Source organism: Cervus canadensis, chromosome 5, assembly GCF_019320065.1.
Source record: "Cervus canadensis isolate Bull #8, Minnesota chromosome 5, ASM1932006v1, whole genome shotgun sequence".
NCBI lineage: Eukaryota > Metazoa > Chordata > Mammalia > Artiodactyla > Cervidae > Cervus > Cervus canadensis.
This window is the reverse complement of record NC_057390.1, coordinates 89,701,654-89,714,569: the sequence shown is the minus strand read 5'-3', so window position 1 is coordinate 89,714,569 and position 12,916 is coordinate 89,701,654. Positions and strand designations below refer to the sequence as shown.

At 54.5% G+C, this 12,916-nt stretch overlaps 1 protein-coding gene across 7 annotated transcripts in view; it reads left to right on the top strand.

Moving 5' to 3' along the window:
* The window catches only part of DENND1A (DENN domain containing 1A), a 520,849-nt gene extending 508,343 nt beyond the window's left edge, over positions 1-12,506 (top strand). For 3 of the 7 annotated variants that reach the window (XM_043469511.1, XM_043469510.1, XM_043469509.1), the window contains 3 exons: positions 5,072-5,200; positions 7,987-8,242; positions 9,423-12,506. In XM_043469511.1, coding sequence (XP_043325446.1) covers positions 5,072-5,200; positions 7,987-8,242; positions 9,423-10,628 — 1,591 coding nt within the window. In that variant the 3' untranslated portion in view covers positions 10,629-12,506. Of the gene's footprint in view, positions 1-5,071; positions 5,201-7,986; positions 8,243-9,422 lie in introns of those variants that run through there. The other 4 variants (XM_043469514.1, XM_043469512.1, XM_043469513.1 and 1 more) reach the window with 2 other exon arrangements.
* The last annotated feature ends 410 nt before the right edge of the window (positions 12,507-12,916 follow it).

Sequence of the window (12,916 nt, the reverse complement as noted above, 5' to 3'; positions counted from 1 at the left end):
GCCTGTCACCACTGTCACACGCGCGCGCTAGCCAGCGACACGTTACACCAAACATTAGAGAGGGTTCGGGGAGTCATCTGCATGGGAACTCTGCGCCGAGATGAGGTGGGCAGAGGCGGGAGCAGCCGTGGGAGACGCTGGGGTCTGAATGTGATGGACAGCGGGCCTTTCTTTCTCGCCAAGACTGCGGCAGCCCTCACTGGGTAGCCAAGTTCACCACGACCTGCCTTTTCACAGACAGCTCTTTGTGTGTAATAAAATCCAGGCAAGTGGTGGGTGGCAGACTGCAGGGTAGTAGCTGAATTGGGTTAATGAGGGAAGAGGTATGCTTTTTTTTTTCATATTCTGCCTTAAGCTAATAAAAAATTTAAACCTGGACGTATTCGACGGTTCATCCTTTATCTCTGACAAATATCTGACTGTATGTTTCATGGGCGAACATGAGCAGCTGAATTTAAATAAGTTTATTTTGAAATCTCACCTTTTATCAAAAGTGGAAGGAGAAACACACAACCCCTTATTTCATTGTTTCAGATCCACAGAACTAAAGAGGCAGGATCACAAAGTGGTTTAGAGTCAGGCAGATCCAAATTCCATGCTCTGCCCTTGGCTGCTGTGTGACTCTGGGCAAGTGACTCTGCCTCTCTGAGCCTTGGCTGCTTTATCTGCAGAATAAGGATGACGTGATGAGTAATTAATCAGAAACCATATGGACAGCATTTAGCCCAACACTTGTAAATACTGCTAGTGTCAGCAGTAAATACAGCTAGTCGTCATCCATGTGGCCCAAAGCCTGGACCTGAAGAAACTCTCATCAAACCACATGGCAGAGTTCTTGTCTGGGTATTTCCATCACTCTTGAGAGACAGATGGTGTGTCCAGGAGACACCCTGGACCTCATATTGAAGCCCTGTCCGACCAGCCTGGCCTGGTCAAAAGAGCCTGCTGGAGAGGAAAATGGTGAGCTGAACAATGAGGCTCCCTCTCCCCCACCTCACCCCCAAGCACCTCTGTGATCTTGTGTGTGGGAGGCACTGGATTCTGACAATGATGGGAAGTGCAGCAGCCTGATCCAACAAAACCAAGTTAAGAGTCCCGCACAAAGGCTCTTGGCTCTCATGTGAATCCAGATATTTCTGGCATCTTTAGTGGCATGCAGCTTATGTGCCAAGCTGTGCTCTCTGCTTGCTTGTCAAAGCCAGAGGAGGGGACTGTGCTTGGACAGGTTCTGGAAATGCATTTGATGGATGGATTTGAGCGTCACCAAAGCCTCATTCAGTTTGACTCAAGCAGAGATACGAGGCCCACATGTACACAATCTAGCACCAGCCCAGAGGACAGGAAGGAGAGGGCTCTGAACTAGAGTCCCTGTTCGTCACCTCCCGGTTGGGTGGCCTGATCACACCTTCTTCACCATGACCCCCAGTGCTCATCTAGCACTGCGTCTGCTCAGTTGGCACTCAGGTTGTGCTTTTCGGTTGGGTGCGTGGGTGACTGGATAGACAGGTGGATGAATGGACTTATGACAGTCTTGTTCTCTATAAAATCTGTGCAGTGACACCTTCCTGCTGGGGAGGCGGGGGGCAGGGTGGTAGAAATAAAAATAACCTGTAAAGTCCGTGGCACAGTGCCTCCTTGTGAATACTGTTCTAAGCATTTTTCTGAGATTCCCACCTGCCCCAATATATATAACACTTTCGTCCACAAACATGATCCTATTCATTCTAAAGTTAATATTCTTTTTCATATTCTTGCCCATTATGATTTATTGTATATATAGTTTCCTGTGCTATACAGTAGGATCTTGATGTTTATATATTTTGTATATAGTAGTTTGTATATGCTAATTCCAAACTCCTAATTTATCACCCACATTCCCCTTTGCTAACCATAAGTTTTTCTTTGTCTCTGAGTCTGTTTCTGTTTTGTAAATAAGTTCGTTTGTATCATATTTTAAATTCCACATAGAAATGATATCCTATGATATTCGTCTTTTTCTGTCTTACTTCACTTAGTACAATAATCTGTAGGTCCAATCCATGTTGCTGCAAATGGCACTATTTCATCCCTTCTTATGGCTGAGTAATATTCCATTGTATATATATGTCCCACATCTTCTTTATCCATTCATTTATCGATGGACATTTAGGTTGCTTCCATGTCTTGACTATTGTGAATAGTGCTGCTATGAATATTTGGTGCATGTATCCTTTCAAATTAGAATTTTCTCTGGATATATGCCCAGGAGTGGGATTGTAGGATCACATGGCAACTCTATTTTTAGTTTTTTAAGGCACTTCCATACGACTCTCCATAGTGGCTGCACCAATTTACATTCCCACCAACAGTGTCGGAGGGTTCCCTTTTCTCCACATCAGAGAGGGGACCTTCCTTCACTACATCCTCAAGCTGAGGAAAGGGTCATGTGCCTGGTGGGGGTCCAGAAAGATGGGTGAAATGGGCATGTTCGAGGCCTTGTCTCTCCAGCATGCTGGCTTCTGCTCAGTCCCTCAGCAGACTTCCTCTGCACTAACGCTGTGCCAGAGGTGTGGGGGATAGAGAGAATACACCAGGCCCCTGCCCTTGAGGACCTCCTTGCAAACAGAATTGCAAGAGGTTCAGCTCTATTGATGATCCTGGAGGAGGACATGGCAACCCACTGCAGTGTTCTTGCCTGGAGAATCCGCATGGACAGAGGAGCCTGGCAGGCTACAAGCCATGGGGTCGCAAAGAGTCGGACACAACTGAGCAACTAAACTCAGCACACACAGCTCTACTGATGAAGCGATAACCCGCTCAGCCCAAGGAGAAGCCCACTCCACCTAGGGAGAAAAGTCCGCTGGGAGCTCCAGGAAGGCATCTAGGAGAGCGGTTTGAGCTGAGTGTTGCAGGCCAGGGCAGCCAGTGCAGCAGGCAAAGGCAAAGGCAGGTAATGGAGGCAGCAGGAAAGGAGCACAGAGATGGGCGGGCCAGGCACAGAGCAGTGTCCGCCCTGCTCAGAGTGCAGACTTGGTGACAGTCACCCACCTGCCCGGCACGTTCCGCGAGCTCTCTGAGAGCAGCCTAAGGCAGAGTGCTTGCCCCCTGCACCCCGCCCCCTACTCAGGACCACAGTCCAGTGCTGGCGAGTAAGGGGGGTCCTCCTAACCTTTAGACAGATGAATAAGTCATTCCAGACACATCTGAACATCAGTACTGCTGCTGCTTTAGACACTGCGCGACCAGCTGAGGTGAAATCACCGTGCAGAGCAGCAGGAGTGAAGAGGAGAGTGGCAAGGTCGGGACTGTGATTCAGAACAAGATTCCCGGGGCCATGTGGAAAGTGGCCCTCCTGCTGAGCCCTAATTTATGTCCCAGTCTGGCCCCTGTGTTGGCCAGGGCATGTTCCTGCAGGTTAGATCTTCCTGCCCTCTCTCCTGAGCAGAGACAAATGCATGTTCTAGGCCATGCTCCCAACCAGTCCAGGCGGGCTGACGTGCATGTTGTCCCTGACACTTGGGAAGGCGGCCTGGGAGAGGAGACCTCCCTGTGCAGCCCTGGGCAAGTGACTTCCCCTCTCTGAGCTTCAACCTCCCCTTCAGTATGAGGACAAAACTCTCTGCCTGGCTAACTTCTAGGGACAGTGCAAGGCAATGAAGGGTCAAATGTGATTGTGCTAGGGCCCTCAGCCCTGGGTGCCAGCTTTGATTTCCACATTTGAAAGAACAACATATTCTTGGGTAACAACTGTCTTAGCACCGGGGATGGTGGGTCATAGCAGCAGCCGATCACAATCCACTCTCCCCCAGCTGCTGTCTCTCACTTACCCTCCAGCCCTGGTGCCCATGCACTTTTTTGGACATGTGTCCTCTTCCTGAAATGAAGTCAGAAGGGAATTGCATCATATAAGGCAAAGAAAGGAGACTGCTCTGGCTGGGGTTTGGGGAGAGAGGAGATAGCCCCAATCAGGTACCCCTGTGTCTCCTGTGTTTGAGGTACCTCCCCAAACTTCACCAGCACCCAGGAGACCCTCGGTGTGCGTCGAGCCTGCTGCGCTGGGCAGAAGCGTGGGCTGCCCACTCCCCAATTGCATGTTGGGGCAGCAGCCATGGGGCCAGGATTTGAACCGAGAGCTGTGGGGTCCAGCCTCTCTCTCCTGAGCTCACGCTTCTCACGGGCCCTGGTCAGTGTATAATTCATAGGAGCTGGCGTGGAGTTTCTCTGGGCTGTGTATGTGTTTGTGTTTATAGAGGTAGAGCTCACAGGTGGCTGACAAGGGAGATGTATTTTTTATAACAATGAATATTTAATTTCCACATCACAGATGAAAAAGACTCTCTGAAGAGGCATCTGAGGGAGACTCCAGAGAGCGGCCACTAATCAGAAAAGGGCCTTCTTGCAAGTGCTCTTCCACATGGCTCACTTTCTTCTTTAACTTTTCCATTTTTTATTTTTTCCTGATTATTGAAATAGATATGCACATTGGAGAAAATGTAGAAGACACAAAAATAAAAAATGGGAGAAGGGAAAAAAAAAATCACCCATAATACGCTAGCTCTTGTTGACATTTAGACACCTGTCTTTTCAGTCTTTTTTCTATGCATTTTTCCATAAGTAAATGAGACAGAAGGCAGTATTATTGCAATTCTGCTTCTTAATGCTTAGATTTTTTTCTTTATAAACATTATAATTTAATGAGAGGATAATACTCAGCCAACTGTACCATAATACACTTCACCAGATTCCTACTGTGGAAATTTAGATTGTCTCGTATTTTATAAACATAGCGGTAATGGATGTCTTTGTGCGTAATCTGTTGCTACAATTTGGGGTATCTAAATGAAAGTGAAATCGTGAGGTCATAGATGCAGTTAAGGCTCTTGACACAGGTCGCAAACCCACAGTTTCTTTTCTGTCAGGGACCAGCTTCCTCACCGTGGGGGCCCGTCAGGCCTTCTCTGGACAGCTTCCTCCCTGGCCGGCAGAGGGAGGCCAGGGTCAGGCACCAGGCTGCGGGCCCCCTTCCCACCCCACCACGCGGAGTCCTGAGGTGCCTCCTAACCGTCTTCTCTCTTGTCTCCCTCTGCCCCAGCCTCGTAAAGCCCTTGCGACACTATGCTGTCTTCCTCTCCGAAGACTCCTCTGACGATGAATGCCAGCGGGAAGAGGGCCCGAGCTCTGGCTTCACCGAAAGCTTTTTCTTCTCCACTCCCTTTGAATGGTCTCTCCTTCCTTCTTCCGCTTTCCTGAGCTCGGCCTGGTGACTGTCCGGGACCACTTGGAGGGGAGGGGGTGGCCAGTTTGTGCTTGTGTGTGGGGAGGGTGCCTGGGGCTGCTGCTTTCCGGTGCCCGCTTGCAGGGCGGCGCCCCCCTCCCCCCCATGTGCCTCCTCCCAGGGTGTTCATTCTGCCAGCCCCACCGGGCCTGTGGCGATGGGGTGAGGTGACAAGGGTGCCTGGGCTGTAAAGGTGTGAGACGGGAACATCTCCTTCCTCACAGCGAAAATGCACTGGACTGTTAATGGGGTTGCTGACTGCAGCTTCAGCTCCAGTTAGGCTGGTTGTTGCTGCCTAGTCTTCCTTTATCTCAGCACACCTTGGGAAGCCATGGAGATGGAGCGTCAGATTTTAAGTTTAAAGAAAAAAAAAGTGTTACTGGTATGGAATATATATATTAATGATGGCATGGCCAAAGATCTTACTGATTTGTCTGACTTTAAGATAACTTTTATCATTATTATTTATAGCCTAAGCCTCCTTCTAATTACAAATTGCAACAAAGAAAGAGAAAAAGAAGGTTCACCACAACCCAGCCACCCCAGGAATTGGACTTTGGTGGCTGCCCTTTTTTTTCCCGCCACGTCTTGCCTCTCCACCTACAGGCTTTTCCCAGCTGGGACTGAGCAGACGGTCAGCTCTGGTCTGTGTTTATCTGTTTGCATGGCGTTTCTAATGGGAGCCTTCAGGGGAACGGAACTGCCCTTTGCTGAACACCCACAGCAGACCTTGGGGAGTGAACCATTCCAGCCCGATTACATAAGAGAGACTCTCCCCCTGCTCCCTGCTTGTCAGCCCCCTTCACTATCTCCCTGCACCCACTCTCTCCTCCAAGGCTGGGCCTATGGGTTCCTTGGGGCGCCCGGCAAGCCCAACAGCTCTGCTGCTGCCACTGGCCCCACAGGCGGGGCGAGTTCTGGTCCTTTCTGCCACCAGCTCACCTGTGGCCACAGGCAAGTCAGTCCCCTCCTGAGGTGCTCACTTAGAGAGCAGTGCCCTAAGCCAGGGCTGCTCAGGTTTTGCGTGCTGCCTGGTCTGTGCAGTGAATCTCCTTCTTTAAAACTAGGAGAAAAGCCTCGTCCTAAGCAATAGTATCTATAACATCATAGACTTAATGTATCAGTTATTATTTCTATTATTAATTAAAATAAAGATTGCATCATTGGAATAAGAAATGTCCAGCCATGTATCAACTGACAATTGCCTTGCTGGTAAAGGGATCCCACATAGACAACAGCCAAGGACCCCCACCGTGGGGTCTGGCCGGCCACGTTCTTTTTAAACTAATTGATGCCTTAATTATTTTAAATAATGCTCACTCCCTGAACCATGATCTATGAAAAGCATAGGTTTCTGTGTGTGTTTAAAGGGAACCGGCCAGCTTAAAATGGATTCCTTCTAAAGAAACTTTGTTTCCTTCACTACAAAGCACACTGACTTTTCTTTGTCTCCTTCACTGTGTTCAAACTTGGTTAACGGAACTTGGTCAGATGGCATAGTTAGAACAAGTGAGGGACTTTAGAAGTTTCTTATACTTGGCTTCCATTTCTGCCTCTTGCCAGGTGCTGTGTGATATAGGTTCCGTTACTTAGCCTCTCTGAGCTTCAGCTTCCTCATCTCTAAAGTGGGGGGTGTGAGTCCTACTTCACGGGCTGCTTGTGTGGCTTCAGGGAGATAGTAGAGTCTGACATAGTCCTTGCCCAGAGTCAAGACTGTTAGTTGAGCCTCTTTTCCTCTGCTGACTGTCCCCCTGCCCAGGTTCATGCAAGTGGGCCTTCAGACCACCAGGTGGCGACCTTCCCCACTTTACTGGAGCCATGGGCAGTTTCAACCTGACCCACGGGGCAGAGCCTTGTGGTTGGAAGTAGGATGCTACTCTGGCCCAGTTTCACAAGAAGTCTGGGCAGCATTCTCCATGTACCCTGGGGCTCAGGCTTGTGAGAGAGGATAGCAAGAGGTACCCAGTGTCCCCAGCACCTGGGTTGGCTGTAAGATTTTGGTGCACGAATGGACAGGATGATGTTAACAGCCTCAGCATGCCTGCTGGTACACCTGGTACCGCGTTTGCTTGTGTCATCTCCACCAGCAGTTGTGAGGGCGTGCACTCTGGAACGGGGGAGCAGCTGAGGCTCAGAGAGGTTAAGTGATTTGCCTAAGGTCCCACAGCAACAGATGGCACCAGGGCTGGAACTGAGATCAGCACAGACTGAGGCCCAGGCAGCTTGCCGCTGAGGATCCTGGGGTGCACCATGCAGCCTCCTGGGGGAGAGTTCCCCCAGCTCAGTTCCGCACAAGCTGGGCCCAGGACCCGACTGCTGCAGGGGTGAGGGTACGGACAATGGGCTCAGGAGTGAGTCCTCCTGCCTGTTCCCTCTCCAGCCGTGGCCCCTTCCTCACGCCTTGTATGAATGGGGTGGGAGCCCGCTGGCCAGTTCTATGGTAGGTCTTGTGGTCTGGAGGAAACTAAATGGGCTCCCCGATGCAAGCTAGATCCAAAGCAACTTGCCCAAGGCCCCTCAGTGAGCAGAACCCGAGATCAGCCCTGGTCGGTCTGTCTGTCTAAGGGGCACCATCCACAGACACCTGCACTTGTGGGGACCCAGGACACTCTCCTCTCCCAAGGCTCCCAGCTGTGCTCCTTGAGGCCTGGAAGTTCTCTGGGGTGGGGGCTGCTTGCTCCTCCCAGGACGGCTCTGGGTGGGAGAATCCAGCCTGCTCTGCCTCCCCCCAGGCCGCAGCCATATCGGACACTCAAGGAGTCAGACAGTGCAGGGGACGAGGCCGAGAGCCCGGAGCAGAGAGCACGGGAGCCCGTGGGCCCCACCCCAGCTCCGCATGACCGGGCCGCCAGCATCGACCTCCTGGAGGACGTCTTCAGCAACCTCGACATGGAAGTCCCGCTGCAGCCACTGGGCCAGGCCAAAAGCTTGGAAGATCTTCGGACCCCCAAAGACCTGAGGGAGCAGCCGGGGACCTTTGACTATCAGGTATGGTGGGGGTGGGGTGGGCGCAGGCTGGGGGCACTTTCTGCACATGAGGCAGGTTTTCCCACATGACAGTGAAAAAGAGCCCCTTTTCCAAGGTCCTCAGCCAATGCTCAGAGTCACTCTGACTGCAAACTGCCAGGCGGGCCAGTGGCCAGAGCCCCCTGCTTCTGTTTATGCATCAGAGGTGGGCAGCGCCGTGACCCCTGGTGGAACTGGGATTATCCCCACCCCACCAAAAGGCTCCTCAAAGAGCCTGTGGATCAGAGTTCTGGGGCTCTGGATATTCGCTTGTGACCCCTGATCTTCCTTGAGACTTTAAGTCTGTCACCACCTGTGCCTGTCTCCTCACTCGTGCCAAGGGGCTGCTGACTCCGCAGTCCCTGGGTCACAGTGTGGAATTCACAAAGCTCCCATGTATCCAGGTGGCACCAGTGGTAAAGAACCCACCTGCCAATGTAGGAGATGTTAAGAGACAGGGGTTCGATCCCTAGGTCAGGAAGATCCCCTGGAGGAGGGCATGGCAATGCACTCCAGTATTCTTAACCTGGAGAATCCCCATGGACAGAGGAGCCTGGTGGGCTACAGTCCATGGGGCTTCAAAGAGTTGGACATGACTGAAGCGACTTAGCACGCATATCCGATGATTCACACACGCCCCTCTGCAGGGAATTGCTATTCCCAGGCTGCAAATGAGGGAGCTCGGGCCAAGAGAAGGGACGTGACACCCAGGTCATGGCCCAGTAGATGGCAGAGCTGGACAGAGCCCAGTCCTATTTCATTCCCAGCCAGTGTGCCCTCACCCAGCCCCCGAGCCTCACTTGCCCTCTTGGGCTCAGGGGTGGCTGAAAGTGCCCATATGCTTTGGAAAGTAAAATGGGTCAGGCCAGTAGAGGGTCAGCAGATGGAGTCCTTTTCCTAAAACTAACTGGCAGTGCTGGGTTGAAAAGACAGGGCTTTCTCTGGAGACCCTTTGTGCCACCCTAGCGAGAGAAGCCTGGCCTGGAGTCCAGACAGACCTGGGCTTGCTTTCTACTGCCGACCTGGGCCAAGCCCCCAGCTTTCCTGAGCCCCAGAGGCCTAACTGGCCAGACTCCCAGGACCCTGGCGCACAGGAGCGGGTGGGGAGGGCCAATCTGTCCCAGTCAGCAGCAGTCATCACCTCCCTCGTTCCCTCTGGCAGAGGTTGGACCTGGGCAGAAGTGACAGGAGCCGCGGGACACCAGGGGCCTTGAAGCTCACCCACCCGCACAGCAGGCTCTGGAGCCTAGGCCAGGACGACATGGCGATCCCCAGCAAGCCTCCCGCCGCCTGCCCCAAGAAGCCCTCAGCCCTGCTCGGGAACTCCCTGGCCTCACCCTGCAGGCCCCAGAACCAGAACGGCCTCCTGAACCCCAGTGACAAGGAGGAGGTGCCCACGCCCACCCTGGGCAGCATCACCATCCCCCGGCCCCAGGGCAGGAAGACCCCGGAGCTGGGCATTGTGCCCCCGCCTCCCACCGCCCGCCCAGCCAAGCTCCAGGCCCCCGGCCTCGCCCTCGGCGACTTCTCAGAGCGGCTGCCAGCTGAGTGGGAAAGGCAGGCTGCCCTCAGCTCAGCCCCGTTCCCTGGGCTCCTCTCCAGCGCTGCACCCCAAGACCCCACCGAACTGCTCCAGCCACTCAGCCTGGCCCCAGGGGCCGCCGGCAGCAGCAGTGATGCCCTGCTGGCCCTGCTGGACCCACTTAACACAGCCTGGTCGGGCAGCGCCCTTCCACCAGGCCCCACGGCCCCAAATGTAGCCACCCCGTTTACCCCCCAATTTAGCTTTCCCCCCATGGGGACCCCTACCCCATTTCCACAGCCGTCACTCAACCCCTTTGTCCCATCTGTGCCAGCGACACTGCCCACCATGCCCCTGGTCTCTGCACCAGCTGGGCCTTTTGGGGCCCGTCCTGCTTCCCTGGGGCCAGCCTTTGCCCCCACGCTCCTGCTGTCCGGCTCCGGCTTCTGTGCCCCTCGTCGACCCCAGCCCAGCCTGTCTGCTCTCTCTATGCCCAACCTCTTTGGCCAAGTGCCCATGGGCACCCACTCCCCGCAGCCTCTGGGTCCCCCGGCGGTCGCCCCCTCGAGGATCCGAACACTGCCCCTGGCTCGCTCAAGCGCCAGGGCTGCCGAGGCCAAGCAGGGGCTGGCCCTGAGGCCTGGAGACCCCCCACTCCTCCCCTCCAGGCCCCCCCAGGGCCTGGAGCCAGCCCTGCAGCCCTCTGCTCCACGAGAGGCCAGAGACCCCTTTGAGGATTTGTTACGGAAAACCAAGCAAGACGTGAGCTCGGCCCCGGCCCCGGCCCCGGCCCCGGCCCCCGGCTCCGTGGAGCAGCTCAGGAAGCAATGGGAGACCTTCGAGTGAGCAGCGCCGAGGGTGGGGCGAGCCGAGGCCGGCCGGCCCTGCTTCCTCTGCTACTGTTTCTGCCCAGGTTCTACTGGTGGGAAGGGCTGGGAACCCTCTCTGCCGCCCCTCCTCCTCTCCACACTGCCCATCTCTGGAGAATGGCGCCATTTCCAGCCTGGGAATCGACCCAGCTCCTGGGTGCCTGTCCCGCCCCGCCACCACCCTCCCCCCACCCCCCCAATTGGGTTTTGCACTAAAGAGGTCAGCTGGGCCAGCAATTGCCCCAGGCCACGTCCTACCCACCTTCCCTCTGGAAACTGCCCACCAGGAGCCCCGTGCATCCTCAGGATGTCTGCTCCTGAGCCCCGTTCTCTTGCCCCAGCTGCAGCCCAGCCCTGCACACCCCACCTCGATGGGCACGAGCGTTGGCGGTACACCAGCTCGTCTGCACGAGAGGCACGTGGTTTGGAGTTTGAAGGAAGGAACCCCCTCCCCCTCCCCCCTCCCCCAGCTGGAGGATCCACCTGGCGGGGCATTTCCAAACCCTCTCTAGCAATATGCACACTCGTTCTTTACTAAGTCTTCACCCCAACCCCTACACCTCTGTTTTTCTGACTTGGTTGGGATCTGGGGGCTGAGGGATCCACGGGATCCCTCATGGTAACCAAACCAAGCCCCAGCCAGCCCTGCGTGAGGGCCAGGAGCACCAGCAACTTTGAGTATAGAAGACAAGACGGCAACGGGTAAACCTGAGCGCGTCAGGGTGGGTCCGCTGCCATCCACACTCTCCCCCGGATCCCCAGAGGTTCTCCTGGTCTCCAGTTATGATCACATGAGGCTCTGGCTCTTGTCAAGTGGGTCTCAAGGGGCAGAGCTGAGAAGCAGGCACCCAGACCTCCGCTGGAAGGCAAAGCTTAACACCACAGAGATGCAAGGGTCCCAGTTCCTGGCTCCTTGGGGCAGGAGGGGGCAGGGCACTGAGCCCCTCTCCAGGCCCCTGGGGAGTGGGCAGGCTTGGCTTCTTGCAGCCTGGACGCAGGAGGGCTTGGAGTCACCCCCTCCCTGCCCACCTTGTGATTCCTGCCAGCATAGAAATTCCTGAGGCCAACGTCACCAAAGCTAAATTGAAATGTTTTGTTATTATTTCTTTTATCTTTCTTTTCCTTTTTACTTTTATTGATTTGATGGAATCTTGAAATTGACTAGTTTCAATAAACCAAGTTAAAATATGGCCCAACCATTTAAGAAAACAACCATCTGAGACATGCAGGAAATTGTGAACATTTTGACCTGATTTCTCATTTCCTATTTGTGAATGGTCAGACACACAGTCTCAGGGGTGGCTGAGGGGGCAAGGGGGTTTCTGGAGGCCCCTATAACCCTAGGGAGCCTTGTCATCGTCTGAGGGACTGGGAGACCACCCCCACCCGTGAGTGAGCAAGGCCCGGCCCTGAGGTTTGCTCCGACAACATGGGGTGTGAAGAGCTGCTGGCCCAGCACAAGCTCCTTGGTCAGTCACGGCCCCTTGGGCAAGTCTTCTCTTTCAATCTCGGCAATGTCCTCTGGCCGCCGGAAGTGGGGCGCTGTGTCACGTCTGGGCCATGCGGGCGCCTCTAGGACACTCAGGTGTTTTCAGCAGAGACTGCAGATCCATCCTGGGCAGACTCCCAAGCCCCATCAAGACAGGGTAGCCCACTCGGCGGGCAGAGTCTTAAGGCAAGAGGTGCTCGGTGGCCTCAGGGAAGCTGAGCCCAACCCGTGGTCTCCCTGGCTGGGCGCCGGTGGCGAGAGCACCATGTTCACAAGAGCACTGCTGTCTCTTCCCTTGCTGGATTGAATCTGCAAATCCAAGGATGAATTTTGTGTGTGCGTTCAATAAAGTCTTCTTGGAGAGAAGCTGGTATCTCTGTGTCCTGAGGAAGCTCTGCAGGGAGGGGACGCCGCCTCGGGGAACCTTCGGCATCTGTGTGTGTAGAGGTAGAGGCGGGCCGTGGAGCAGTCAGGAAGGCTTTGACCCTGGCCCACCCCCAAGCCTGTTCCCAGTCAGGCCTCTGAGGGGTAGGCTGGTCACAGTTGGGCACAGGGCTGCCGGGCCCCACACAGCAGGGCTCCAGGTCACCAGTGATGTCAAAGGCACCTCGGCTCCAGGAAAGGACAAGTTTAAGGGGATACCTGGAATCACCACTCATTAGCAAGGGCAGAGCCTGGGAAACTGCACCTCTCTTGGCTGTGTTGGAGAGGATACCTGGACCCAGAACCCAGAGTGGATGTTAAGACACACTGTCCCCACCCCCCACCTGCCCATC